The following is a 26675-nucleotide window of genomic DNA, read 5'->3' on the forward strand; positions in this document are numbered from 1 at the left end:
ATTTGCTTTAGCATTAGGAGCTTTGGTATTGATGCTGCTAATGTTGCCGGGGCTGGATTAAATCTGAGCAGCGCAATGCTTGGCCTACAAGCCGAGAAATGTCATAATCTAGACACATTTTCGGAGGTTAACAGACTAGTACATCAAGTGACCTTTATTTTTTTGAAACCAGGACATCCAAGTGACTTTGATTACCTTTGGCATTTGCCTCATAACAAGAAGCATCAAACGTTTCAAGTACGAAGTATTAACTAAAAGAGAATCACAGTTCCGAGGGCCAAAATTAAACTATTTTACTATTGCATAGTAGACGTATAAAATGTCATCGTTGAACTCCACAGAACAATCAAAACATGATAATTCGGAGGTTATACTCACACTATCAAAATTCGGCTTTCTAGCCAAGACCAATACAAAAACAATTTCCTAACACTAAAAATAGTTGGGCTGCACAGGCACACCAGCTCCAAGAAGGTTACATTCCCGTGTTGGCAAGTTCACACTCGTCTGGATAGCCTGCTGCTGCCTGCTGGTACAGACACAAGTAAACGTCAAGGCAAATCTTATGCATGGTAGAGCTGTTCAGGCCACTTAGGGTAAGCACGTTTGTACAAGCTCATGCACACAGTATCATGCTGCTGAATGCTACTATTGAATATGCATTTCATGGCACCTGCTCAGGGAAAGAAAACGTTAGCAAAAGGGACAGAAATAGGGATATACTAATAATAGTAACTGAATCTAAGCTGTCAAAAAAGATTGATTGGTCAACCGACACACCATGAGTACCGACAGTCTCCTTGATGCGGCCCCGACGTCCATGTTTTGTCCACAACTCAACAGGCTGCAAAATAACATTGTTATTGGCACTGAAAATGAATAGATATGTCAATGGCAAAACAGCACATATATACTTGCCTTGAACCATTTTACATCATCAGGATTGTGGAACATGTACCGCATGATTGCTTTCAGTTTTGAGACTCTCTGTGGATACCTGCATAATAACATGCCAAATGTGCCCCTATATTAGCTGAGATATAAATGAGAGCCTTAAAGGCGAAATAACCTGTGTCCATAAACTGGAAAACTCAGCAGAACATGAATTGAAAATATAGCAGTGATTGTGTACAGGTAGAAAACCAAACCCCTCCAACAAAAGATAAAAGACCGCAGAATTTGCATAAGATGGATGCACCCAAGCTTACCCAGTCAAAACAATTTTCTTCAGAATGATCCGATCTGGATCCACACTTTTTAGTGAACCTATAGCAGCAATGGCAGGCTGCTCGCCATCTCTGTTCTTTAAAACTATTAGAGGAAGTGGAGGAAAGGAAATTGGAGCATATACAGAGGCAACAGAAAACCGTCCATGGTGTAGAAATCTCTCCATTTTATGTTTATTGCAGTTGATGTTGTCGGATGAAAACAATGGCCTATAAGATACAAAAGAGCAGTGAGATATCTTCCAAGGGGCAGTGTTAAACAAAAGAAAAGAGAAATATATATCTCCTAATAATATTAAAACTGCCATTACCTTGCTGTAAATTGCCGGAATCCAACATTGAAAATCAAAGGCTCCTTTGACTTGATAGGAGCTTCATATGAGTCATGTTTCTTTATGCTGCAAAAGGAGAAAAAAAGATAGGGGACCGCTAAGCTCAAGAAGCATATTGCAGCAATATTACTTTCACCAGAAAAGGAAACAAGCTAAAAGCAAACAAATTAAAGGGTGATACATCATCGGCTTTTCTAACATGAAAATCGAGTACACAACACCATTCAAGATATGCAATAAGGCCAGGAAATTGGAGCAGATACAACTTATTGATTAGTAAGGATGAGTACCTGAAGTGAAGAACTGACATTTTTGACTCGTGTTGAAAAAGACCAGAAACAACCACAGGTACTCTTCTTGATGGATGGCAAAGTTTGGAAGCAATATCTGTAGGAACATTTTTCACATAAAGCCTAACATATGATCCCATTTGAGCACAATCCTTCGCACCTCCATCTAACTCGGCCATTTTAGCAAGGACATGCTTTTGAGTTCGTGTAAAGTTATCAAATGCAAATATTCTTGCATAGTCAGATGGCAATGATTCCTACAGCCAACAGGATGAGATAAAACCCATCACATGAAATGAGTAAGTTCTCTACCAAAATGGAGACTTTTAAAGAAAAATAAAGTAATTTGTGATAGTTAAACGATAGATACCTTAGGATCCCAGGATGACGTCCTAAATGACTTTAGTCCTCTGTATTTGGCAAACCGTTTCTTTGCTGGGACATCTAATGGTGTCTCCACCTCATCAGGAAATTCTGCAACATTATATGAGATATGCATGTAATCTCTTGTCAATCACTTACCAAATGGTAAAAAATGATAAAATTTACAGAAGCTAAGAGTCCATTCAGAACTGATATTGACTTGGACAAGTCATACAAGAATCTTTGCTTAGCTCAAGCTCAAGAAAAAGGATGTATATCATTTTCAGCCAACACCTACATTGGGACAACTACCCCAGCATAGCAAATGTGAAGACCACACGGGCCTAAACAATACATTAATATTCCTGACTGATTTTCAGGGTTGTCTTAAGACGAAGTTACAAAAATCAACTATAAAACTGGAAACAAAGGCTAACAAAATTCTATCAGACCCTAACGCAACGTTACATCGTTTCCTACCTTTTATGCAGCAACAGGAAGTGTTGTGCGGGGAGGAAAGGAGCAAGGTGGCATTGGCTCCGGAAGTTGTGAAAATAAAGTTGCTTAAGGTGGACACAAGCTCAGTTCTGATGCTTAAGGGTGATTGTGTGGCTCTGTTTTCTTCTTTTCACTCAAATCTTCCATCTGGAGATGTACAGCCAAAACTTTCAATATGAAAGAAGTCCAGCAAGGGGATCAATGCTGGGAACTCCCCATATTTCCAACTGGGATAGATTGAGCTAGTGGCGGAGCTTGGACCAAATTGCAGCAGGGGCCAATAAAACTAATTTGATCATAGCAAAGAGCAGAAGTTTACAAAATATTGCAGAGTGGGCTTTAATTCTATAGAACTATGGAGCCTTTACTGGGCCAGGGGTGGCCACCCCCAAAGTTGGCCACAATGAAGCTCCGCCCCTGGGTTGCACTATTTTGCCAAAATGTTCCTGAAATTATAGAATTGCAAGCCCCTGCCCAAATAGCTGAATTCACAGCTGGGGAGGAGCCCATCGCAATCCCTAATCATGGCCGTTGACACATCAGCCAAAGTTGAAGGATTATATGTTTCTTATCCTTTTAGTATGCATACAAGGAAATGTGTTCCATACTAAATTGGCAGTCATAACTTGCTGGAAAACATACAACCACCAATACAGGAGACTTGTTAGGCACCTTTGTTTATCATGCTCAAATAATGGCAATTTAACATTACAAGTTTATAGAAAACCCATTAAAGGTAATAGAAACCCATACCTTCATCATCAGCATTAGCTTCTTTGATTTTCTTAATCTCTGCCTCTATTTGGTCTTTAGTCAAGTTTTCTTCATCCTGCAAATGCATACGTTTTTTTAGATGGTTTAATATTGCCATGCACCCAAAATAAACTTTGTAACCACTTACATCAAAAAAGAAGAGGATGGTGTAAGAAGGGAATGCTGGTATGAATGGTTGGTATCGATTAATCACAATGTGCATGTACATGTAGGTGTTGCCGGATTACTGCTGGCCACATAATCTAACCAATGCCTAGTCGCCAGGATCAGCTAGAGAATAGGACGCATGCAGAAGCTAACTGGAGTGTGAGGTGATCCTACTCCTATCAGTAGGATGCATGTAGAATAGGTCGTGTATGCTCTATAGATAAAAAAGGAACAACAGGATAACAAGTTGAAAAGACAAGGAAAGGTCGATTTAGCAATCCCCCACCCCCACCCCCACCCCAAAAACAAATACACACACATACACAACTTTTTCAATAGTACGATTTTACAACCCAAGGCATTCAAGAAACCTAGGGACCGAAGGTGCCAAGTTTTGGCCAAACATCAAAATGGTTGAGACTACAACATTTAGTCAACAAATTCTCTGAGTGTTGTTCCTCTCCTGCAATCTTAACCAAGGTTATAAAAATGATAGTTAAGCCAAGTAACATTTTTCGAGTCCCTTCTTCATGGAATTCTTCATCATTTGCGCCTGGCAAATATGGAACCTTCCGAGGAAGCTAGGCTGAGGCTCATAGATTTAGTGACTCAAAAGACCCCAGTTTTCCTCTCCCTGCTAAGCCTTTTTGCTAAGCTCCTTCTCTTGCTTGGTTGCTATAAAGTTTTATTTTTGTTGTTTTCTCCTTCCTCTTCTGTATACAATTGCTTGTTTAGTGGTTCTTTTTCTTAAATAAAATCTTACAATGAGGGCCTCCCTTCCTGTATTTATGGTTCAAAAAGACCAAGGCTATGAACTGGCTCACACTACCATTGAGCCAATTCATCAAATGTCACGACTAGTTATCCATGAGCCCAGCGCTGCAATAGTACCTGTCTTCTTGTTACTATATGTGTTTGGGGTCTAACAGAACTGATGGTTGTTAAGCTAGCACTTGTATCTTATTTTCCTGCACTTTACTTTTGTTGCAATTAGGGATGCCTTGGCTCTCAAGTTGATCATGAGGCGCCTTGGTAACCAAGTAGATTAGAGCATCTTGCTTTATGCAAGGAATATGCTAGGGAGTAGGTAATGGCCCTGCCTATATAACCAGCAGCCACCCCTTTGTAAGAACCAAGCTATTGCATTTCAATTCAATCCAAGCGGCCCTAGGTCAAGCTGACCTCTGGGCTTTCCCAATCTGATTGATGTCTGGGCAACAAGAACATTGGATGGAAGAGGAAAGTGGAGAGTGGGAAGATGGCCAGTGCTTGGGAGTTGGGATTGGACAATGAGTTTCCCCTTCTAATTCCTTCTTGCCCTTCATTGGTAGGCAGTAGGCTACCTCTCATGATCGTGGTAGTGTAACTTACACCCAAATGGTATGGACTGGTTTGGTGAACAATCGATGCTTTAAACGATTCTCCAGCTTTGTTATCAAATACCAAGAAACTGTGTTCCTCTTTTGGGTCCTGTGGGCCCATAAACACAGCATAACATAGAGCTGATTATTCGTTCAAAAAAACATACAGCTGATTACTAGTGATAGTGAAACACTGAACTCCAATATTGCAAGCAAGTGCTTTAGAATGCATAAAGCCCATCAAACGAGGACAAAGGAAACTTACTGCCATCTCAGAATCCCCAATAGTTTCTCCATCGAACTTCTCTGTAAAGTGAGACACAGCATCTATATCTGAACCATCACTTCCTTGGTCTGAGTGACCTTGCTCATCAATGACCATTCCAGAACCAGCCTGGTTGTCATTATCAGAGTCATTATCTTCATCATCTGTGTCATCAACAATCCAAGCAGCCTGGCAATAGGATTTGATGATTATTTGTGTAAATATAATATAATCAATTTAAAGAGGAGGTACTTCAAACTCCAATAGAATTGCAAACCTGGTACTCCGAAGTGCCTTGGGGAAGCTTCCTCTTTACCAATTTTCTCTGTTTGTTGTTTATGTTAGCCTCCTCCATATCTTCTTCCGTTGGCCAAGTCTAATCAAATATAAATATTATTAAACTAGTACTTTGAAAAGATTAAGTACAAAAGTTCTAACAGAAAATATGAATGCATATCACAGGTGAAATGCTATGGAAGAAAGAACAATGTAGTTAATAAAAATCTACAGATAAGAGAACTATTTATGTGGATTCTATTTATAATGGTACAGCGAATATAGCCAATAAAGCACATAACAAATGCTTGTTAAAATTACAACTCATGGAGCAGGATTGGAAAAATACTCACCTGCTCCCCGGCAAGAGGATCTGGCACATTTTCAACAAGTAAGGGTTCCTGACTTGAAGGATCTGGAACAAAGGTGTTAACGATCTGAAACAAACCGGGAGATTAAAAATCTGTGTTAAAATATGACCTTAGCATATAAAAAGTGCCTAGCATAATTACATTAGCATTATTCAATTCCAAAAGGCTTTCAAGTCCTCTATACAACAAACCTGAATTCCATTATCTTCTGTTTCCATTACATCAGAGCTTTTCCGCTCACTAAGAGGACATGGATCCTTGAGGACATCAATTTGTCCCAACTGAAAATCACCAGCACCTGAAACGTGTACCTTTTGAATGGAGAAGGTATTAGAAAAGGAAATGACAAAATATCTAAGAAATAATTTTTCAACAAAAAGCTAAAAAATAAACATAGATCACATACAAGCTGATTCACTGAAAGATTGTGGACCCGCAGATATCCAGACACGAGCAATGTGCACAATCCCGTATTTTCATCAGGATTTATGGAGACCTGAAGCAGCAGTACCACCCGTTATCATATAAAAGTAGTATAGTATATAGCTTTCAACGCTGGAAAAACAATTTAGTTCTTTTGGCAAAATTACATAATACATATTTGGCCAATATAAAGTAGCAACTGTTTTAGGAAAACAACATAGTGTAGCATAGCAAGTAACAAAACCTGCTCAGACATAACATAAGGTCTCTGGCTTCTCCAATGTGGTGACGAAAGATGCTGCTCCTTGAAATGCCACATGAACTGGACAATTTGAAGAATACATAATCCAAACAGAGAGTTCAAAATCAAAAGAACAACCGTGAAGGTAACGAGCTGGTCTAATATTCATTGTTAAAAAGAATACTAACCTTATGCAAATCATCCTTTGTGTCTGCTAAGTAAAACTTGCAGTCTTCAGGCAGCTCTGCAGAAAGGAAAGAAGTTGCTGCTTTCTTCAATTCCTGCCTACTTTTATTATCCGCTGGAAGATCCTGATGATGTTAAAGAACTAAACAGGTAAATCACCAGAAATCATAAAACAATGTTTTAACAAGAAATGCTCATGACAAGAACTTACACGGATGAAAACGGCTGTACTAGGTAAGCCCACGGCCCGAAATACAGACAGGCATTGAGATCCAAAATCGTCAATTGGACTGCTCGAATCACTACTGTAGAATGAATTGGCTGGTAGAACGAACGCTAACAAATCAGCAACCTATGTAGGACAGGTACATTTGCAGGCTCCAGGTTAGAGCTAAGAAATTATAACAGAGCAACCATAACAAAGTGAGTTTGGTTCAAAACGTGTACCTTAGCCAGTTCCATGCATGTGGTAAGATCACCATAAGGTGCTTGCAGTACCTTCAAAAATATCATGAATATGGAATGAAAATTCTATACATGGAACTGACTATCTAGATTGAATAATTGGAAACAAATAATTTAACAAAACATTATAGTTAATAAGTGAATAATAAATCACTAAAAAGTGATATAGAGATATAGAGCACAATGTCTAACTCAGCTCTAAAGTACAGAAAAAGGTACAATAATAGTGATGGATACATATGCAATGAGGCATTATGATACCAAAAAACTCAACAATAGCCTCATTTTGATCTAATATTGCTTGCACTCAAAAAATCAGAACAATATTGGTTTTGAACTTACCGTGGTTCGAAGTTTATAAGTAGGAGAAGCAACAGTAGATGATTTCAGTTTCCCATCACCACCTTCCGCAAATGCCAAAAGATCTTTGGCAAGTGATCCGACATTTGCTAATGAAGAAAGGCCAACAAGAACCTGCAATAAATAATTACCAGTCGACTTAAGGACATACCTATGGGCTACGGTATGACCGCAACAAAGAACAAGAGTAACCAGGTAGGATCCAGGAGCAGAAGCTAAGAACACTAACAATGACACGTGGTGCGCTTGAAGGTCCATTTGACGAACGTTTCTCTTTCAGCAAAGCAGCCCGTTTCTTATCACGTATCTGCATGTACAGTTCACACAGCAGGTTTAAAACTATAAACAAGGATGAGGAAATCACAATATAAGTTGCATGCCACATGATTGGAAAGGTATTATTTGAGGACACTTCTGCTTCCACAAGGCCGCCACATGATTGGAAAGGCATTTTAACAGACACCTTGTAAACAATAAGTTACCTGAGCCTCCCCCTTTTAACACTAGTAAGTTAAGTTACTGAAAAAACAACACAAACTTGAAAACTTGAGCTAAATTTACAATCATCCTTCCTTCGAAATAAAGGACACTTTGTTCTGGCTAGGAAGGCAAAAGACAGTAAGCCCAAGATATACAAGCTACATAGGTTAGAAATTCTATCCACCTGGATACCTGGTATGTCGTATAAACAAATAACTGAGCTCAAAGCAAGCTAAAAACATCCTGCGCAATCTAAGCACAGACCAATCTTACGCAACAGCACCGATATGAATGCAGTTCTTGTTGCAGCACACCTCAAAATAACCATACATGAACTGATAAAAACAATCGTGCAAGCTACAGAGATTGACAGATTTAAACTCTACTACAGCACTCAAAAAAAAGGGGGGACATATGTGCATGATGCTGCATGGACTAACCGCCTTGCTCTGCTGGATGCGCGCGGCGCGAGCGCCCTTGACGGCGGCGCGGTGGCTGGTCTCTGACTTGCCGCTCCTGACCTTGTCTGGAAGCAGATGCAAACAGTGATGAGTGGCTGAAGGTGGAGAGGAAACGGGGACGAGAGAGAAGCTATACTCACCGATCTTGTGCGCGTGGCGGGAGGCCCTGGACGCGAAGCGGCTCTTATGGGCCTTGTTCACCTGCGCGCGGCCCCCGCCCATGTCGGCGGCGGCGGCGGCGGCGGCGGCGGCGGCGGGAGGTCCGGCTGCTCTGCTGCGCGGGTCGTTGGAAGGCTAGTGGAGCTCGTGGGCGGCAGGGTGGCCGGTCGGTGGTCCGAGGAACCTTTCGCCTGTCGCTCGATTCTCGATCGGGGACGGCTACTTCCTGCTTCCGATGGGCGGCGGATGAGAGGAACGGGCTGGTCGGAGAACTTGGAGTGGACAGCCGGCGGAAAGGCGGCGGGGGGGGGGGGGGGGGGAGAGGAAGGGAGAGCGAGGTGGGGTGGGGTTTTGTTAGTGCTTCTTTTCCCGGGAATTTTCCTTTTTCGGGGCAAACAGGTGCTTGCGGCCGTCAGATCCCAATCCGACGTTCCAAAATCGGGTATGCACCAAAATCGGGTATGCAGGATGATCCCTGTTCCCTAATCCTAATTCCTTCTTACCTTTCTTTGTGTTTTTCAGCTGGTGGCGAGGTAATCTTGCTATGACACAGTCTGGCCATGATACAGAGCATCTTCGCTGGATTGAACAAATGTAACGGTGGTAAAAATCTACTGTCCCTTAAAGAGTGTTGTCGTCGTTGATGCGTACGCTACAAGTTTAACTCTATTTTTTAGAAAATACGTGTAATATTTTTATCTCCAAATAAATTTGATAAAAACTAGATTCAAAGATCTTTACAATAATACTAATTATGTACACCCTCCGTTCTAAATTATAAATCGTTTTGACTTTTTTGGTTCATCCATTTTATTATGTATCTAGAAACATCTTTACCTAATACTAAAGAGAGAGAATTTCAGGCGTCCAGCCTCTCCTCCCGTCTCCAAGTCTATATATAGCAAAATAAGATTGGTTCAGACACAACCAGAAGAAATGGATAAAAAAAAATCAAAGTGACTTATAAATTAGAATGAAGAGAGTATTATAAATATTAATATATTTTAGTAATATATGTTTAGTCAAATCTATTTCTTGGAAAGCGTAAGTGACACTTTTTAAGGGATAAAGGAAGTAGCGGTTGTTCGGCTAGTTGTTTTTTTACCGATAAGCCACCTAATGTTGATTTGTTGTTAGAGAAAAATACTGCACTATGGCTGATAAGTTCAAACGAATAGGGTCCTAGATTTTTTTCTTCGTGAGCAGAACTTCACCCGTTTTTCATTAAGAGAATAAAAATTCAAAGACAAACAGTAGGGTCGTTGTCGCTGGTGAGGAGCCCACAACACTGAACCGAACAACCTATGTACTGGATACACATCTGGTTGTTACATTGTATGTAAATTTTGCGACCAAAGTTGAGGAAGCGCAGAGAGTGGAGCTAAAACCAGCCATTGCCTCGATCTTCTCCCTCCTTGATAGCCGCCTACACCTCAAACTGCACTGATGACGTCGGCCTTCGGATTTCTGAATATACCTTGCAATTCCTCTCTTTCCATGCCGACCAAGCAATTACTCCCTCCGTCCCACTGACTTTTATTGTTTTTGAACTTCGTGCTATCATGTTTGATTATTCGTCTTATTCAAAAAATTTATGTTAATGTTATCTCTTTTTTATAATTTAATTTATCGTCAGATATATTTTAACAATAATTTATTTATTTTATGATTTGCTAAAATAATTCAAATAAAACGAATGGTCAAAGACGATACTCAGAAGTCAAAAAACAACGTAGTCCACGGGGCGGAGGGAGTAGAACTCAGTAGGGAGTCGAGAAGGCCCGGACACCTGGTCGACGTGGCGACACGGTTGAATCCACCATTCGCCGAGGTCCTCATTCGCCGAGTCATCGAACAGTGTATATACATTTTAGATCCGAATTCTCTCTCGAAATGTTTCAGTGTTGAAATAAGAATCACTTTAACAAGAATCGGTAAAATGGTTTGGCTATTTAAGAGCTGCTGTTTCTAATTTGTGGCTCAATAATATAATAAAATATATAATAATATACTCGGCTCGTTGCTAAAACTCAATTCTGTGTTCTGAACCGTAAGCAATGTCACTCAATATTCTCTTCAGATGGCCAAATTGTGAAACGAACTATTGTTTCCAAGCCCGGTTCTGCACGTCGTTGACTCCCCTGATTTGCTCTCAAGTATTCTAACTGAGAAGTTGAGTTTGTCCTTGTGCTGATGGCAGATGCTCTGGTCAATGTTGCTACCATCTTCCTTTTAAGAATCCAACCAGCTAGGCAAAGAAAAATCCACAACCCATTCTAAAATCGCCGAGGTAACAATTCAAGGGAGCAAAACAAGTCAAGATGCACATTGTAGAATCCGTACCGTAGCATGAAGTATATCCATACCAAGGTAACAAGTATCTCTTCTTTCGCACATGAAGCATATTATTTAGGATCTTAATTTTTCAGAGTAAAAAGCTAATATAAGTTCACCTTCTGTTCCTACATACATCACTAAAAGAGGGCATATGATCGGGTTTTGTTGAAGTTCCACGATCCAACAGAAGAACTCACTGACAGGCTGAGGCATAGGTTGGCCGTGCATTCTGTTCTTATTAAATATACCATTACAGTCTAATAGAGTCGTCTCTGCATGTAAGTCAGCATCGCGAAATTTCTTCTGTTACACTCTTTCGAGAAAATTTAACCTTAATGCTTTTATTTCTTTGGGGACTTCTGCTAGGGTCTATGTAGACCTTCGTCAGCCCAACAAATATGGAAATGGCACATCTACTGCAAAGTGCAGACAACAGTAATATGATGGATCTGAACATCCAGTGTTCTGCGTCGTGTTTCCACCCACCTATTCTCTGCTGTGACAATGCCATCAGAATTATTCAGTCATACAAGGAAAGACAGTTTAACTTTAATTCAGCATCAGGAAGCAACATGCCAATAAGGGATAAAGGGGAAATGAGGTGTGAAATAAGACAAGGCTTCATAAATTTTGAAGCTTTGCATTGCTGTGTATGTTTCCTAAATTAACCTGTTTAAGATACACCACAGAATAAAATCCAATATTTTAATTACACTTACAATGGCATCTTCATGAACTTTTGACAGCATTCCTCATCAATTCATACAGAGAACCACCATTGTGGCAGCCAGGCATTCGCTGGGCCATTCCTTGTAGCTCTTCCTGTAATTCAAAAAGCAACTTCAGTGATTAGAAGCTGCCAAAAGCAAGCTAAGGATCAGAGAGCTGCAATGGCAGCTAAACTCACCACTGATACTGCATATAGTTTAGTAGATTCATAGCCATCTTGAGCTCTAGAATAAAGCTCATTTACACCAATGGAATCAATGTTACATTTTGTAAAAAAGAATGCAGTTGGCCTAACATTCATTTCACGGCGAGAAACTCCAATGAAGACAGGATCCGTCTGCAAATGAAATGTTGATAGTTAAAGAAAACGCCAAGAGAAGTCCTAAAGAGAAGAAATCTTTTTTGTATGGCAATTAGAAAAACTAAAATCCATTCTTTCTGTTGGGTTCTGTTCTACTTACCAGGGAACTAGCAGGAACCCCAGTTTCCTCAACCACTTCACGGATAATTCCATCAAACATTTCTTGTGAAACACGATCGTTGAGACGAGCAAGGTCTTCTTCATCAGTTTGATGACTCATGATTCCAATTTCTTGTGGCTAGTATAAAAAAATGAAACTAAAAAATTAAGACACATGTACAATCTATTACGGGTCCAGCAATCCGACTGATCCTTTCGGGTTTAAAACAAAATATATTTTCCTAGTGCACCCTCTCTACCCCCTAACTTTCTCCAAAAACAGAAGCTACTTTCTAGATTTGATCCCTCCATAATTTGCTTCAAAGCCATAATGCTTAACTACCAGAAAAAGGAAAACAATAAGTCATAGATAAGGCAGAGTAATGCATGATCCATAAATTCTGGTTATATTTCAATAATTGTTTCAATATATATTTCTCTAAGACCTAATTATGAGGTTTAGCTTCCTCATTGAATGCAACTTCAATTCAGCATGCTACCTGATCACAAATAAAATTCAGCATGGTCATTGGCAGAAGCCACCACTAAATCAGCAAGTACTGCAGCTTAGCAGTAGTGTTGTCATTGTCTTCATTTCACAGCATAAGAGGAACTACACTGTGCCTAGTAGTTCTTAAATAAAAAGCTTAAATACATGCACAAGTCTTCACTTTCATCAACTGCACTCAATATTGTCAAGCAATCTTAAAGAATTTACCTCCGAATGTCCTCCAGGAAAAACATAGTATCCTGGAAACTCCCCCACATTGTAGCTTCTTTGCAATACAATTATCTTCTCATCAGATGTCTCAACAATCGCACCATTGCCCAGTGGATTTGACATGTGTTGGCAATGTACAGAATCATCTAACCACATCAGATTGAAACAGGTATTGTTTTGGTCAAGATCGATCATTCTTACAATTGACAAGATTGACACAATGTTATCTGACTCTGAGTACAGCGTACTAAGACAAACTACCTAATGGTCACTCACAGACAAGAAGTTCATCATCCTAGTAAACTTTTATGTGTTGGGCAGAGAAAATTTACTGGGAAATGGAAGATTAAACTGAGGGACATGAATATGTCACGATTGAGGAGAGGAAGAGAGAGTGAACTGTGTATTGAGATATGCCCAAAGGGCTATATATACAAGAGGAGACCCCAAACCCTAGACTAGTACAATGACACTTATACCCTTAACTATTATACTCTAACACCCCCTCTCAAATGCAACGTGAATGCAATGACGTTGCATTTGGAGAGTTGATACTAAGCACTAGACTAAACATAAACATGAAAAATGATACATCCAAAGTCCGAAATGAAAGATGTCATCAAAGTGTGCAACTCTTGAACTTGTCGACGTAGATAATCTCCTCCACAAGAGGGTACCGCCTTCACAACCGTACTTCAGCAAATACCTCAAGTCTTCACAAACCAGTACTTCAACTCCTCAAACATGAGCCTTGCTTTGGAGAATTGAACCCGACAGTAACATAGAGATGTGTCAAACCAGCCAAAAGGAAGGAATGAGAGATCACTGCTTGAAGACGGCAAGCAGGAGGACATGTGTTGATGACGACGAATAGACGGCCATTGATCATGATGTGGAGCAAAACGGCTCCGAAAGGGACCAAGAGGGCAAAGGTCGCATCAACAACTGATGGGGCAGCCACACATCATGGCAAACCCGAAGAGAAAATGAAAGTGACTGATTTGGCAACTAGGATGTAGGCACACACAGCTTTGACGAACTAAATGTGAGCAATTGGACTTGGATTAATGTTGATGCAAATGACACCAATGCTAGCAGCACTCTTGGATGGAAACTAATGGAAATATGACAATATACTATGGATAGGCAGCAACAAGCAGCAAGCACAAGCAAAAGATGGATGGATTGACAGTGATGCAATGAAATTTAGGAAATTGGCCTCAACACTATAAGCACTTAAGCAGCAGCAATCAACAGGCAAAAGGAGACAGTGGAGCCTTGCACTAGGAGCAGCAAAGGACTGATGTATATGTCAATTGAACCAGCAAGCCACGAGAGGCAGCCCAACCAGCAGGAAACAAGACCAACCAGCAGCAGGCAGTAGCAGAACAGAGGTGTTCATATATGAGCAGAGCAGACCAGAGCAGCACAGCTGCACCCGCACCCCCTGTCTGCACTGCAGAGGCCCCAACGGGAGGCTAGGAAGAAGACCCAGGCGGGCAGCAGCAGTACGTCCACAACAGGCGGACGGAGGGGCAGAGGTGCTGGGCGACTTGATTTGACAGACGGCCGGAGGAGGGGCGGCAACGGGCGGACAGCCAGACGGACGGCCGGCCGCTGCTCGCACGGACGGAGGGCCGAGCAGACGGCGGCAGCGAGGGAGGTGGCTGCGACGGCGGCCGGCAACGAGCGGACGGCCGCGCGGACGAACGGCTCTGCAACCGGCGGAGATGAGGACGGCCCCCTCGATCCGCGGCCGGGGATGACGAATTGAGGCCCGGCGGCAGTGGAGATCCCGCGGGGAGGCCGCGACGGCGGAGATCCGCGGGGAGGTGGCCTCAACGGCGGCCGGCAAATCCATGAAGGGCGCTGGTCCTCCCCCACGGGCGGAAGACGGCGGAAGGGACGGGCCGCGACGAGCGGCGAAGACAGGTGGACGGTCGCGCGGACGGAGGCCCGCGGCCGCGCGACTGGTGGCCGGGAAGAGTGGATCCACCCGTGACGAGCACCGGAGAGGACGGCGGCGGCAGAGATCTTGCTGCTGCTGCTGCTGGCGGCGGAGATCTTGCTGCTGCTGCTGCTACTAAGACACAGGACCGACGGGGCGGCGAAACTTGATGCTGCGACATGACTAGGGTAAGAAAAAAATGGGTAGGGTAAGAAAAAAAATGGATTTGGGGCTGAGGAATGCCGCCCCCAGGAGCAAGACGAAGCTCCCAGGGGCAGCGCAGCGGCGACGACGAGGGTGGCGGCCGGATCAGGCAACCTAGAGCTCTGATACCATGTCACGATTGAGGAGAGGAAGAGAGAGTGAACTGTGTATTGAGTTATGCCCAAAGGGCTATATATACAAGAGGAGACCCCAGACCCTAGACTAGTACAATGACACTTATACCCTTAACTATTATACTCTAACAGAATATAGTTGTGAAGGATTTATATTTCTGAAACTTGAAGCAATGGAAGAAACAGATGGCACCAGGCACTTAGGTAGAATGGCCATGATTCATGAAGCTAGAGGACTCCAAAGTTATTGAAAAGGCCCTGCTACACACAACAAAACCGTGACTAAAGATTACAAATTACCTTCAGATGGGACCAAAAACTTCTCCCACGATGGATTGAGATTTGTTCCCACAAATGTCCTATTTTGTGCAAGTAGACAGTCGTTAAATTGAGGCATTACACTGAGAAATCACAAAGAAGGTAACAGTGGTAGAGAGTAGAGACAAAAGTATTAGAAATATAGGCAGCCAGAATATTGCTTTATAAACATGTTTTGAGTTAATACAAATGGTTAAACCAACCTATAGTCTGTGAGACCCAAATGAAGCGAGACACGTAACTCCTGATTTGGTCCATCTTTGTAGTGCAAGACATTTCCTCCATCCTGAAATTTGTGATTGTGGTCAAAGTGTGCACTTTAGTGCATGATGAATGCAGAAAAACAGATATAGAGAGATTGTTTCAAAATAACGCATACATTAACTTCTATAATGAAAAATGCTTAGATATGAAAGGAAAAAAAGGAAATACTAACACAATCTAGGACACAAGCCATGATTATTTAACATTCATTGCTTGGCAGTTCCATACAGCTAATAAAAGTGAAGAACTGAAGATGAAAGTGCATTTTGACGAAAATGATCTGTGGAACTGACTAGGAATTTCCCATAGGGCAATACGTGTTCATGAGTGCTCGAGAGACAGAGAGAGAGGATGGTCGTGAAGACTGAAGAGTCCGGCGAGCACACGCCGAGACGATGGAGAGCATGGCGACGATGGTCCTGATTTTCTTGTACAGGAACCTGTGGACAGCGATCCACGGCCACCTCTCCTTGCTGTACTCCTGGAGGTGCTTGAACACGTCTTAGTAGCGGTCTCAGTGCGGCAATGTGTAGCTGTCGCATGGGTGCAATGTCATCTTTGCTTCGGCAATATGCGTTAATCAATGCGTATCACTTTCTCTTTGTATGCCTCCTTGATGTAATTATAATTGTTTCAACTATATATCCGCTGCTGGCCTCCACCAATCCAAGGGCCATGAGCCATGAGCAAATCAAATGGAACAAGAGTGGGCCGGAGGGATTCAGCATAGATAAGGCAAACCAGGAGGTCTCATCAGCAAAGGTGCAGGACTCAAAGCTATTTGGTCCAGACATGCATTGCAGAGCTTTGCAAGATGATTGTCAGCCGACGACTTGACTTCCCTTGGCTAGCTATAGGTCGAGAAATCAAGCTCAGGGGCACCCAACGGCGTCCTTGGCTACGTGGAGGGGGAAAGAAAAGAAAATGTGGGAGGAAAACAAAAAAAGCCAATGACGACCACAGTGGGAGTCGAACCCACGACCTTCTGATCCGAAGTCAGACGCGCTAATCCACTGCGCTATGCGGTCGTTGGATGTCTGAGGTTTCGTTGATGTTACTTGACTATTATATCACATCGCATTCGCAAACCAAAGCCCGGAATCTGTGAGGTCTCCCAACGACGAGATTATTTTGGTGGTCTGATCTTTGCCATAAGCCATCTTAATATCTAGCATAAATGGTAGGAGCTCTGCCTTCAATAAAGAGAGAAGAAAGTTAACCCAGTTTATAAGGAAAGCCAGGCCCCAAAATCTTACACTTGCATATGGTTCTTAAAGGAAAACAAGTAATGATCCTAACATCAACAAAATGACCGATTAGCCAACACAAAACGCTGCAGTCCCCCCCACAAGTCATTGTTGCTGAGCTCGAGAATACCGAGCAGGTACGATTTCTTCAAATGGACCAAAGCCTAAGCCTTAAAAGTCACAAACACCCTTGCCACGAGAACTAACACCACCCCAAAGAGGCTGCAGATGTCATTTGCCATGCTATGTTGGAACCCACAACATAGCAGATTTGGCTTCGCCAAAGCAAACTCTTCCAAGCAATTCAATCATCCCCCGTGTGGTGCAGTGCAACACAGAAAGGTAGAGCCTCATCGAAAATGAGCAAGAGGACCAAGTACTAATAGGTAAACACGAACTCAGAAACGACGCCTCAAGGAAGAAGGATGTAGCGTCAGAAGCGCCACCGTCGCTGGTACAGGGAATCTGGAAAGGGTTTTCACCCGAAGAATCATGCAAAGATAGAGGAAAGGCAGCACAATGACACCCGCAATAGGGGAGGCGACACCCTTGAATGTCACTGTCATTGGCTCCGGTTGAACCGGTCAAGTCTTGTGCCCTGGGTCATCCATCAACAGCTGGCGCGTCAACACGCCACATGCCAAGAGGATATCAACCATGATGCCTCACGTGAGCATGCCACCAAGAACGTGACACCAGTGCCAAAACCGTGGCCCTTGCTAAGTTGTCGTTTCGGATACTACCAAAAGGCACAGCTAAGGCCATGGCGTGGCCGCCGCTTGCTGCTAGAGGGAAGATGCCATCCATGCTGACCCAGCGCACGACCGACGCTTGACCAAGATGGACCAAAGTCGACCTTCACCCCGCCACCATAGATTGCTCTTGGCTAGATCCAGCCATAGGGAGACTAGATCCACCCAAGGGGACGGTGGAAAACCGATCCTCGAGCTGGCGCCGCCCAGCCTTCGCCAAGGTCACCTCTAGGAGTAGGCACGGGAGTGAAGGGGATGAGAAGGAGTGCTTGGGCTCAGGGAGAGAGCTCTGTCGTCGCCCTTGCAAAATCATCTAGCAATGCACCCAGACAATAGTGAAGACAGAGAGAGGAGCACGATCTACGGTGGCGATGCGCGGGCAGTGTGCTCTAGTTTTTACCTCGACGTCTTTCTAATAAACACATAAGCCACCTCAATATCTTTCAAACAAACGAAGGACGACATTAAGAAACAGATGAGATTAAAGGCGCTTGACCTTGTGTTCTGACAAATAAAGCGGATACACATGCATATGCAAAAAACCAAGGAAAAATGATCAAGACCATGTGCTCTTCTTATTCAAGTTCTTGCATAAGTCATTACATGGCATTATGATCACAAACTATTCTTATTCACACCACTCGCACTCAATTACCATGGTTGATTTTCGCCTCCACAGGCGGTGGCGGTGGCTGTTTGCCGCCCCAGAAATCGCTGGGCCTAGAGACTGGTATGGCCTTGTGCGGCAACAAATTCCCAATCATGCCATGTGATGTCGAGGCCTCCATAGACGGTGGCGGTGGTTGTTCGCCGCCCCAGAAATCGCTGGGCCCAGAGACCGGAATGGCCTTGTGCGGCAACAAATTCCCAACCACGCCATATGACATTGGTGGAGGCAGCACATCCAAGTAAGGGCGTGCGTCCCCCACCGTTGCCAGGAGCGTCGTCGCTAGTAGTACCAACACCACCGCCACAGTTGCCCTGGCGGCGGCGACAGTGTTCTTGTTGCTAGTCATGGCTTTGGGCTTTTTTCCCCTTCTCCTCCTTTTCAGTATTTTTGTCTAGGAGAGTGTATTGCGGTGGGTACAAGTTTGGACTGGTAACATGTATATATAGTTGAGCCGAGACTAGATTTTTCTTGTGGAGAGAAAATAAATGGAAGACTTTTAAGAGAGAAAATAAATGGAAGACTTTTAATGCGCCACCATGGTTTCGCACTCATTTATGTCTTCCTTCGTTTTTCAAATTTAATTTGTGCTGTTGAGCTGGAATTTGGTTAGGTGGGCTATTGATGGCAAGTGAGACTAGTCCAGCGAGATAGTATACATAACCGATGGAGCCACAACGAAAACAGCCTGTATTGACTCTCCCTGATGATAGGCTGCTTGAGCGGGAAATGGAAGACACACCAAAAAAAAGGAAGAAGAATTCTTTAATTCTGTTTTGTCATCCATTTTTTGAGTCATTTTTTGGAATCTAACACAATCTAGGACACAAGCCATGATTATTTAACATTCATTGCTTGGCAATTCCATGCAGCTAATAAAAGTGAAGAACAGAAGATGAAAGTGTGACAAAAATGATGTGTGGAACTGGCTAGGAATTTCCCTTAGGACTTGGAAGCATGCATAGCAAACCCCTACATTTTAACAAAGACGTGGCATTGAGTCGGTTCCTGGCTGTGTAAATTCTAAATGAAGACATTTTTTTTTGTATAAACCATCTTCATACAGAGCATGTACCAAGTCACTTAACATGGGAAAAACTTTCAGTTCTGTTTTAGTTTAATACAATACAATGTGCATAAATGACAGCATCTTCAGGTATCAGTGGAGCAGCAAAAGGATGCGTACCCGAAACTTTGTACCACTGTATAGAGATGGGTTCTGCTGAAGCCTTTGGTTCCATATCTGCAGGAAGCCAGGAACAACAGATATGAAGAATTGTCGTGGATGCATGCATACATCGGATAGATGTACAATTGGATGCATGCATACATCAGATAGATGTACAATTGAAAAAAAAGGTAGATAAATAGATAGCATAACCTCATTTATAGATTCCTCCAAGGCTGCGTCCGGGTGGGGTATCCTGTCGAATGACTGATGGAACTTAACTGAAACCTTCAGTTAACAACATGAGGTCCATCAGAATGTTGAGGCTATAGAGATAGCTACACTTGTAGCTCGGTTCATCATTCTATTGTTCAGATAATGCAAATCCGGGCCAGGCACGATCCAGGGGACCAACCAAAGTCGGCCCTGCCGGCAGCCGGCAGGCGCCGCGCTATGGAACCAAACGGATCATGCAATCGGCAGGGAGAGAGAAGAAAGGGGGCGACCGGGCGAGACAGAGAGGATACGCACGCGGGAGCGAGGGAGGCCGGTGGGGCAGGAGACGAGGAGCTTGAACGCCGTGCCCGGATCTGCGGCGGAAGCGGGGGCCGCCATACGGGCTCCGGTGCGGGTGGCGAGGCGCCGGAGACGGGGTTGGCCGGTGCGCGACAGCGGCGGTCGGCGGAAGGTTTGGGTCCTATGGGCCCTCAAGGTACAATGGGCTGACTTTTCTTGCCTGGTCGGGCCCAGTCGGCCAATGGGCCGCCGATAGGGTTCTATCGACTCTCGAGCTGCGGACAGCGTGCTATATTTGCAATTCTTGCAAGCCAAATGCCACATTTACAAATTTCCGTTAAAAATATATTATTAAAAAAATCGAAGTACTAGTACATGTGTCGCATTTCTTGCATGAATGTCAGAAAATTTCGAATTGTCTGTGAGCTTAGCGCTCAAATAAGAAGGTTTTGTATACAAGATTTTGGAGATTTGATACAGCAGGATACAAATCAACCTAGCAGTAGCACGGGTGCCGCCAGTTTTGTTCGGCTGATGGCATAGTATTGTATGAAAGAAAATAAGCTGAAACAAGCCGAGAAAAGCTAAGAGAACATGTTCAGTAGACGGGGAAAGCTAGTACGGCTCCACCCAGCAGGGCGCATTTCTTCATTTGGCTGCTGATCTCTACCAAAAAAAAGGATAAACGGAAAATGAATGGCGGCTTTGCAACACAACCACGCTGTATATAATTATTATACCTAAGCAAAGTATTTAAGAAGCACAGCTGAACAAAATCTGTTCATTTAATTATACTTACAATGACATCTTCACAATTTTTTGGCAGCACTCCTCATCGATTCATATAGAGCAATACCACCATTGTGGCAACCAGGCATTCGCTGCCTCATTCCTTGTAGCTCTTCCTGTATTCAAAAGCATCTTTACTGATTACAAGTATCCAAAAGCAAGCTAAGGATCAGAGAGCTGCTAGAGCAGTTAAAACTCACCACAGATACTGCATACAGTTTAGTAGATTCATAGCCATCTTGAGCTCTAGAATAAAGCTCATTTACGCCGCTGGAGTCAATGTTACATTTTGTGAAAAAGAATGCAGTTGACCTAACATTAACTTCTCGGCGAGAAACTCCAATGAAGACAGGATCTGTCTGCAGAATGAAATATTGATAGTTAATGAACAAACTAGGAAAGTCATGAAGTGACCAAATCTTTCTTGGATGACAATTAGAAACAACTAAACACATCCTTTCTTTTGGATCCTGCTCATATAAACAAACCACTATACTGCACTACATGACATACATTTTAGGCCTCTACTTACTAGGGAGCTAGCAGGAACTCCAGTTTCCTCAACCACTTCACGGATGATTCCGTCAAACATTTCTTGTGAAACTCGTTCAGTGAGACAAGAAACGTCTTCTTCATCAGTTTGATGACCCATGATTCCAATTTCTTGTGGCTGTCACAAACAAAATGAAGATCAATGATATGACATGCATTTTACAGATCTGACACTCAACTGATTGTTTCAGGCTTAAAAACTATTTTCCCCCTCATGCACTCTCCCCTGCTCCAACTTCCTCCAAAAAAGAAGCCATGTTTCCAAGTTCTAATTTTGATTCCTCATCTAAAAGTAGCATCATAGTCAGCATGCTAACTGACAGCGGAGAACAATTTTAAGCAATACATAGGGCTGAGCAATGATGTCTTATAAATTTCAGTTAAACTTCAATATACATCTCTCTTAGTCCATAATTATGAAATATAGTTTCCTTCTTGAAAAGGCACTTCAAGTAAACATGCTACCTCAAAAAGAAAAACGCAGCATGCTCAATGGCAGAAGAAACCACTAGGCAGTACTCCAGCCAGCAGTAATGTTGCTATCATCTTTATTTTGCAGCGTAAGAGAAACTACATTACACCTAGTACTTCATTTGTCAATTAGTTCTAAAAAAAACTCAGCTGTACATCAAATATCTACAGAGATCTTTGCTTTCATAATCTGCACTCATATTGTCAAGCAATCTTAAAGGATTTACCTCCGAGTGTCCTCCAGGGAAAACATAGTATCCTGGAAAGTCCACCACATTGTAACTCCTTTGCAATACAATAATCTTTTCGTCAGATGTTTCAACTATAGCACCATTGCCCAGTGGATCTGACATGTGTTGGCAACGTAAAGAATCATCTATTGAAAGAGGAATTGTTTTTGGTCAAGGCAGATCATTCTTACAAATCTGTACAAATATTGACACCATGTTGTCTGGGCACTCAAAATACTAAGACAAACTATCTAATGAATAGTCCCACCCGGAGCAAACTTACTAGGAAATGGGAGGAAACAGAGAGACATTAATATACTTGTCAAGCAATTAAATTTCTGAAAGCTGAAGCAATGGAAGAAACTAGAGGAGTTTAAAGTGATTCAAAAAAGGCCCTCATACGCACAACCAACTGTAATTAAGTTTAAGAGCACAAATTACCTTCAGATGGAACCAAAAAATTCTCCCACAATGGATTGAGATTTGTTCCCACAAATGTCCTATTTCGTGCAAGTAGAAACAGTTGTTAATTCAAGGCGTTAGATCAAAATGTCACAAAGAAAGTTATAGGCTGCCAAAATTTTTGCTTTGAAGATCTGTTGTAAATGAACACAAATGGTCAAACCAACCTGTAGTCTGTGAGACCCAAATGAAGCGAGACACAGTACTCACGATCATGATTTGAGCCATCTTTGTAATGCAAGGCATTTCCTCCGTACTGAAATTTGTGATTGTTATCAGTGTTTGCATTCTACGACCTGATGAACGCAGTAAAGCAGGTAAAGAGAGATCTTTCAAAATAAAGCACACATGAACTTCTACAATGACACATGTTTAGCTATAAAGGAAAAGAAGACGAAATACTATCACATGCCAGGATACAACATCACTACTTAATATTCACACTGCTTAGCAATTCCTTACAGATGGTAAAAGCGAGGATGCAAGTGCATTTGGATAAAAATAATACATGTAACTGACTAGGAATACCCCTTAGGACTCAGAAACATGTATAGCGAATCCAATTTTCTAACAAAGCCTTTGAGAGCATTTAGGACGTTGTGTAAATTCTGAGCGAAGATATGTTTTCTGCATAAATCGCCTTTGTGTAGAGCATGCATGAAACCACGTAACATGCAAGAAGCTTTCAGTTTTTTCAGTTAACGCGACGTGTTTATCAGTAAATGGTAGCATCTTCAAGACTTCAAGTGTCAATGGAGCAGAAAAGGATCATACCAAGATAGAGCTAAAAATACATACCCGAAACTTTGTACCGTTGTATAGAGATGGGCTCTGCTGAAGGCTTTTGTTCCATATCTATAAGATCAACAAACATGAAGAATGGCAAATGGCGCATGCCTGCATCAGATAGGTGTAAGATATAGGTCGACAACATTACCTCACTTATAGATTCCTCCAAGGCTGCATCAGGATGGGGAATCCTGTCGAATGACCGATCAAACTTAACCGAGACCTTGAGTTCACAAAATGAGCTCAATCATAATGTTACTCTGTTGTAAAGCTAGACACTCTTGGTACATCCTCCAATCACAAATAAGCCCATCTAGGTTTGCCATAAGTCTAACTTTTTTGTTTTTCTTTTTTACCGTTGACTGTCAAATATAGAATTTTATAAGGATTGATAACACAACATTTAGCATACAAGATTCATTATGAGAAATACTTCAGAATATAATGAGGGCCTGTTTGTATCAAGACCTGACAAATGTGCCTGGTCAGGTAGCTCTCGCAGAGGTCGTCGGCTTCCAACCCCTGGGCTAGATTGTCATGCCTGGACGAGTGCCCATTGCCCAAGCCAGGCTTGGATTCAAACAGGCCCTGACTATTTTCATTATAGTGTTTCCAGTCAGAGGAAGTAATATGACGACAGCAGGCAGGTATTAGCACTCACAGTCCTGAACGAGCTAAGAAATAATGTCACGGGCAGTTGATGGCAACAGCAGCACACCCATCCAAACACTCGAGGATTTGGTCTTGCCGCCGTGCGGTGGTCCGACCGATGGAGGAAACGGCCGGCGGCGGCAGGCGCCGTTCCATTCCACGCAACCAAACGGACCATGCAATCCGGAGGGAAGACGAGGAGAAGGAAAAGGGAAGTGGGAAGGCAGGCAGGTACGCACCCGGGAGCGAGGGAGGCCGTCGGGGCAGGAGAGGAGAATCTTGAACGCCGTGCCCGGATCTGCGGCGGAGGCGGGAGCCGGGGCAGCCATACGGTGCGGGTGGCGTGGCGACGGAGACGGTGGAGGCGCGGGGAACGCGGGCTTGGCCGGTGCGCGACAGCGGAGGGCGGCGCCAGGTTTGGGTCTCACAGGCGACGTACAGTACAGTATCATGTCAGAAAAACTCCATTGATAAATTCAGTACTGTATGGCCCTGTTTAGATCCGATGGGTGTAAACGCAAAAATTTTTTACAAAGGAATCTAGATAATTTGAAGTACTAAATGAAGTCTATTTGTAAAACTTTTTGCACAGATGGGTTGTAAATCACGAGGCGAATCTAATGATGCTAATTAATCCATGATTAATCAATAATTAGCAGATGGTTACTGTAGCATCACTGTTGCAAATCATGGATTAAGTAGGCTCATTAGATTCGTCTCGCGATTTACAGCCCAACCATGCAAAAAGTTTTGTAAATAGACTTTATTTAGAACTTTAAATTAGCAAAATTCCTTTGCACTTTTTTGTGTTTACGGGGTGGGAACTAAACAGGGCCTATGTCGTGTCGCATTTCTTGTCTGAATGTCAGTAAATTAGAGATTGTCTGTGAGCTGAGCGCTCAAACAAGAACGTTTTGCACAAGATTTTTGCAGATGTGTGTGTGAGGTATTGAACTGTTGACATGTGGGTATATGCAAATGTTTGGATTGAAACAACAGGATGAAAAATCAATCTAGGGTCATAGGGTGGGTGCCACCAGTTTTGTTTGTACTCCCAAGTAGGATTATTCGCTCCGTTCGGCAGCCAACTCCAGCTCCAGCCCAACAGTATTTTCCTCTCACCCTACTCCAGCCACCAGCTCCAGCTCTAGCCAGCACAACAGTATTTTTCTCTCACACCATTCCAGCTCCAGCCTGCAGCTCTAGCCTGCCGAACACAGTAACTGTGCCACAGGGTCAAATTAAATAGCACGAGGCGGACAGAAATCTTGTACAAACTCCTAGGATATTCTGCATTCCACACGACAAAGTTCGATTCCAGTGGGAAGAAGAGAACAAAAAAGAAACATGACAGGACAAAATAAAAAACAAAAAGGAAACGATGACCACAAAGCTCCAGTCCAACAGTATTTTCTTCTCACACTACTTCAGCCACAAGCTCCAGCTCCAGCCAGCCCAACAGTATTTTTCTCTCACACCATTCCAGCTCCAGTTCCAGCCTGCCGAACACAGTGATTGTGTGCCGGGGTCAAATTAAATAGCACGAGGTGGACAGAAATCTTGTACAAACTCCTGGGACATTCTGCATTCCACACGACAAAGTTCGATTCCAGTGGGAAGAAGAGAACCAAAAAAGAAACATGACAGGACAAAATAAAAAACAAAAAGGAAACAAGTCAGGCGCTAATCCACTGCGCTATGCGGTCGTTGGATGGTATTACTTTTGATTGGTTTTACTTGAATTAAGTTTGCATCGGATTCTCAAACCAAAGTCCAAAAACTGTGAGGTCTCCCAGCACCGTGATCTTACTTGGGTTGTCTGAACTTGCCGTAAGCCAGCTTAACATCTTTCTCTCTTTTTAAGGTAAGTGGCAAAATCCATTTGTCTTCGAATTTTAAGACAGAAAAGAGTTGGTGTAGTTATAAAATTCACATCGAAAAACATTATACTTGCATGGTTAATTAAAAAGGAAAAGTAGTTGAAGAGGCGGCAGATGTCATCATTGACGAGCTATGTCAGACCCCACAACATAGCAGATTCGAATTCGCCATAGCAAACTCTTCGAAGCAATTCAATGATCCCCTGTGTGGTGCATTGTAACATAGAAAGGTACAAACCCATCAAAAATGAGAAGAGGGGACCAAGTACTATTGAGTGAACGCGAACTTCAAAATGACACCTCAAGAGAGAATGATGTAGCACCGGAAGTGCCACCATCACTGGTACAAGGAATCTGGATAGGATTTTTCACCCAAAGAATAATGCAAAGTGAGAGGAAAGGTAGCACAATGACACCCGCAAATAGAGGAAACAACGCCCTTGAGTGTCGATGTCATTGGATCCGATCGCACTGGTCAAGCCATGCGCCTTGTGCCATCCATCACCACAACCACGTGACACACCACATGCCAAGAGGACATCAACCATGATGCCTCACGCGGTAGCCACCAACAAACGTGACGCCAGTGCCAAAATCGTGGCCCTTGCTAAGTTGTCATTGTCGATGGTACCAAAGCCACAGCTAATGCCGTTTCATGGCCGTCGCTTGCCGCCAAAGGGTAGATGCCATCCTTGCTGAGCGCACGTC

At 42.9% G+C, this 26675-nt stretch overlaps 3 protein-coding genes and 1 non-coding gene across 12 annotated transcripts; all 4 read right to left on the minus strand.

The window, feature by feature from the left end:
- Positions 1-268: 268 nt before the first annotated feature.
- LOC120689907 (pre-rRNA-processing protein TSR1 homolog) lies at positions 269-8992 on the minus strand. 3 transcript variants are annotated; one of them, XM_039972352.1, is made up of 21 exons: positions 8660-8992; positions 8499-8584; positions 7808-7885; positions 7561-7692; positions 7201-7251; positions 6965-7105; positions 6756-6878; positions 6571-6648; positions 6310-6399; positions 6095-6214; positions 5886-5969; positions 5534-5632; positions 5257-5445; positions 3463-3538; positions 2219-2322; positions 1849-2105; positions 1538-1624; positions 1209-1436; positions 919-997; positions 781-844; positions 269-673 (listed from the first exon to the last, which is right to left on the minus strand). In XM_039972352.1, exons 1-21 carry the CDS (start codon positions 8739-8741, stop codon positions 564-566), a joined length of 2358 nt encoding a protein of 785 aa, XP_039828286.1. In that variant the 5' UTR covers positions 8742-8992; the 3' UTR covers positions 269-563. The 3 variants fall into 3 exon arrangements, with proteins under 3 accessions (XP_039828286.1, XP_039828285.1, XP_039828287.1); XM_039972351.1 differs by having other exon boundaries at positions 269-844; XM_039972353.1 differs by having other exon boundaries at positions 269-844; positions 7771-7885; positions 8660-8718.
- A 2073-nt stretch (positions 8993-11065) lies between these two features.
- On the minus strand, positions 11066-20322 carry LOC120689908 (nudix hydrolase 9-like). Of its 3 annotated transcripts, none has more exons than XM_039972355.1 (10): positions 20159-20298; positions 19841-19915; positions 19646-19702; positions 15733-15815; positions 15512-15570; positions 12923-13071; positions 12206-12343; positions 11923-12081; positions 11735-11837; positions 11066-11511 (listed from the first exon to the last, which is right to left on the minus strand). In XM_039972355.1, the coding sequence occupies exons 1-9, from the start codon at positions 20240-20242 to the stop codon at positions 11745-11747; spliced, it is 897 nt and encodes a 298-aa protein (XP_039828289.1). In that variant the 5' UTR covers positions 20243-20298; the 3' UTR covers positions 11066-11511; positions 11735-11744. The 3 variants fall into 3 exon arrangements, with proteins under 3 accessions (XP_039828289.1, XP_039828288.1, XP_039828290.1); XM_039972356.1 differs by having other exon boundaries at positions 11084-11508; XM_039972354.1 differs by having other exon boundaries at positions 19646-19915; positions 20159-20322.
- On the minus strand, positions 11218-24536 carry LOC120689909 (nudix hydrolase 9-like). Of its 5 annotated transcripts, none has more exons than XR_005681499.1 (19): positions 24098-24320; positions 23905-24006; positions 23585-23659; positions 23446-23502; positions 22815-22903; positions 22627-22685; positions 22183-22331; positions 21465-21602; positions 21133-21291; positions 20943-21048; positions 20159-20809; positions 19646-19915; positions 15733-15815; positions 15512-15570; positions 12923-13071; positions 12206-12343; positions 11923-12081; positions 11735-11837; positions 11218-11511 (listed from the first exon to the last, which is right to left on the minus strand). XR_005681499.1 is itself a non-coding variant. In XM_039972358.1 (10 exons), the coding sequence occupies exons 1-9, from the start codon at positions 24414-24416 to the stop codon at positions 20953-20955; spliced, it is 912 nt and encodes a 303-aa protein (XP_039828292.1). In that variant the 5' UTR covers positions 24417-24536; the 3' UTR covers positions 20522-20809; positions 20943-20952. The 5 variants fall into 5 exon arrangements, 2 of the variants coding, with proteins under 2 accessions (XP_039828292.1, XP_039828293.1); XR_005681497.1 differs by having other exon boundaries at positions 23905-24024; XR_005681498.1 differs by lacking the exons at positions 11218-11511; positions 11735-11837; positions 11923-12081; ... (3 more) ...; positions 15733-15815; positions 20159-20809 and having other exon boundaries at positions 19646-19702; positions 19841-19915; positions 23905-24024.
- On the minus strand, positions 16748-16821 carry TRNAR-UCG. The gene has a single exon. It is a non-coding gene; the product is annotated as a tRNA-Arg (tRNA).
- Positions 24537-26675: the final 2139 nt, after the last annotated feature.

Source organism: Panicum virgatum, chromosome 9N (genome assembly GCF_016808335.1).
Source record: "Panicum virgatum strain AP13 chromosome 9N, P.virgatum_v5, whole genome shotgun sequence".
NCBI classification, from domain to species: Eukaryota; Viridiplantae; Streptophyta; class Magnoliopsida; order Poales; family Poaceae; genus Panicum; species Panicum virgatum.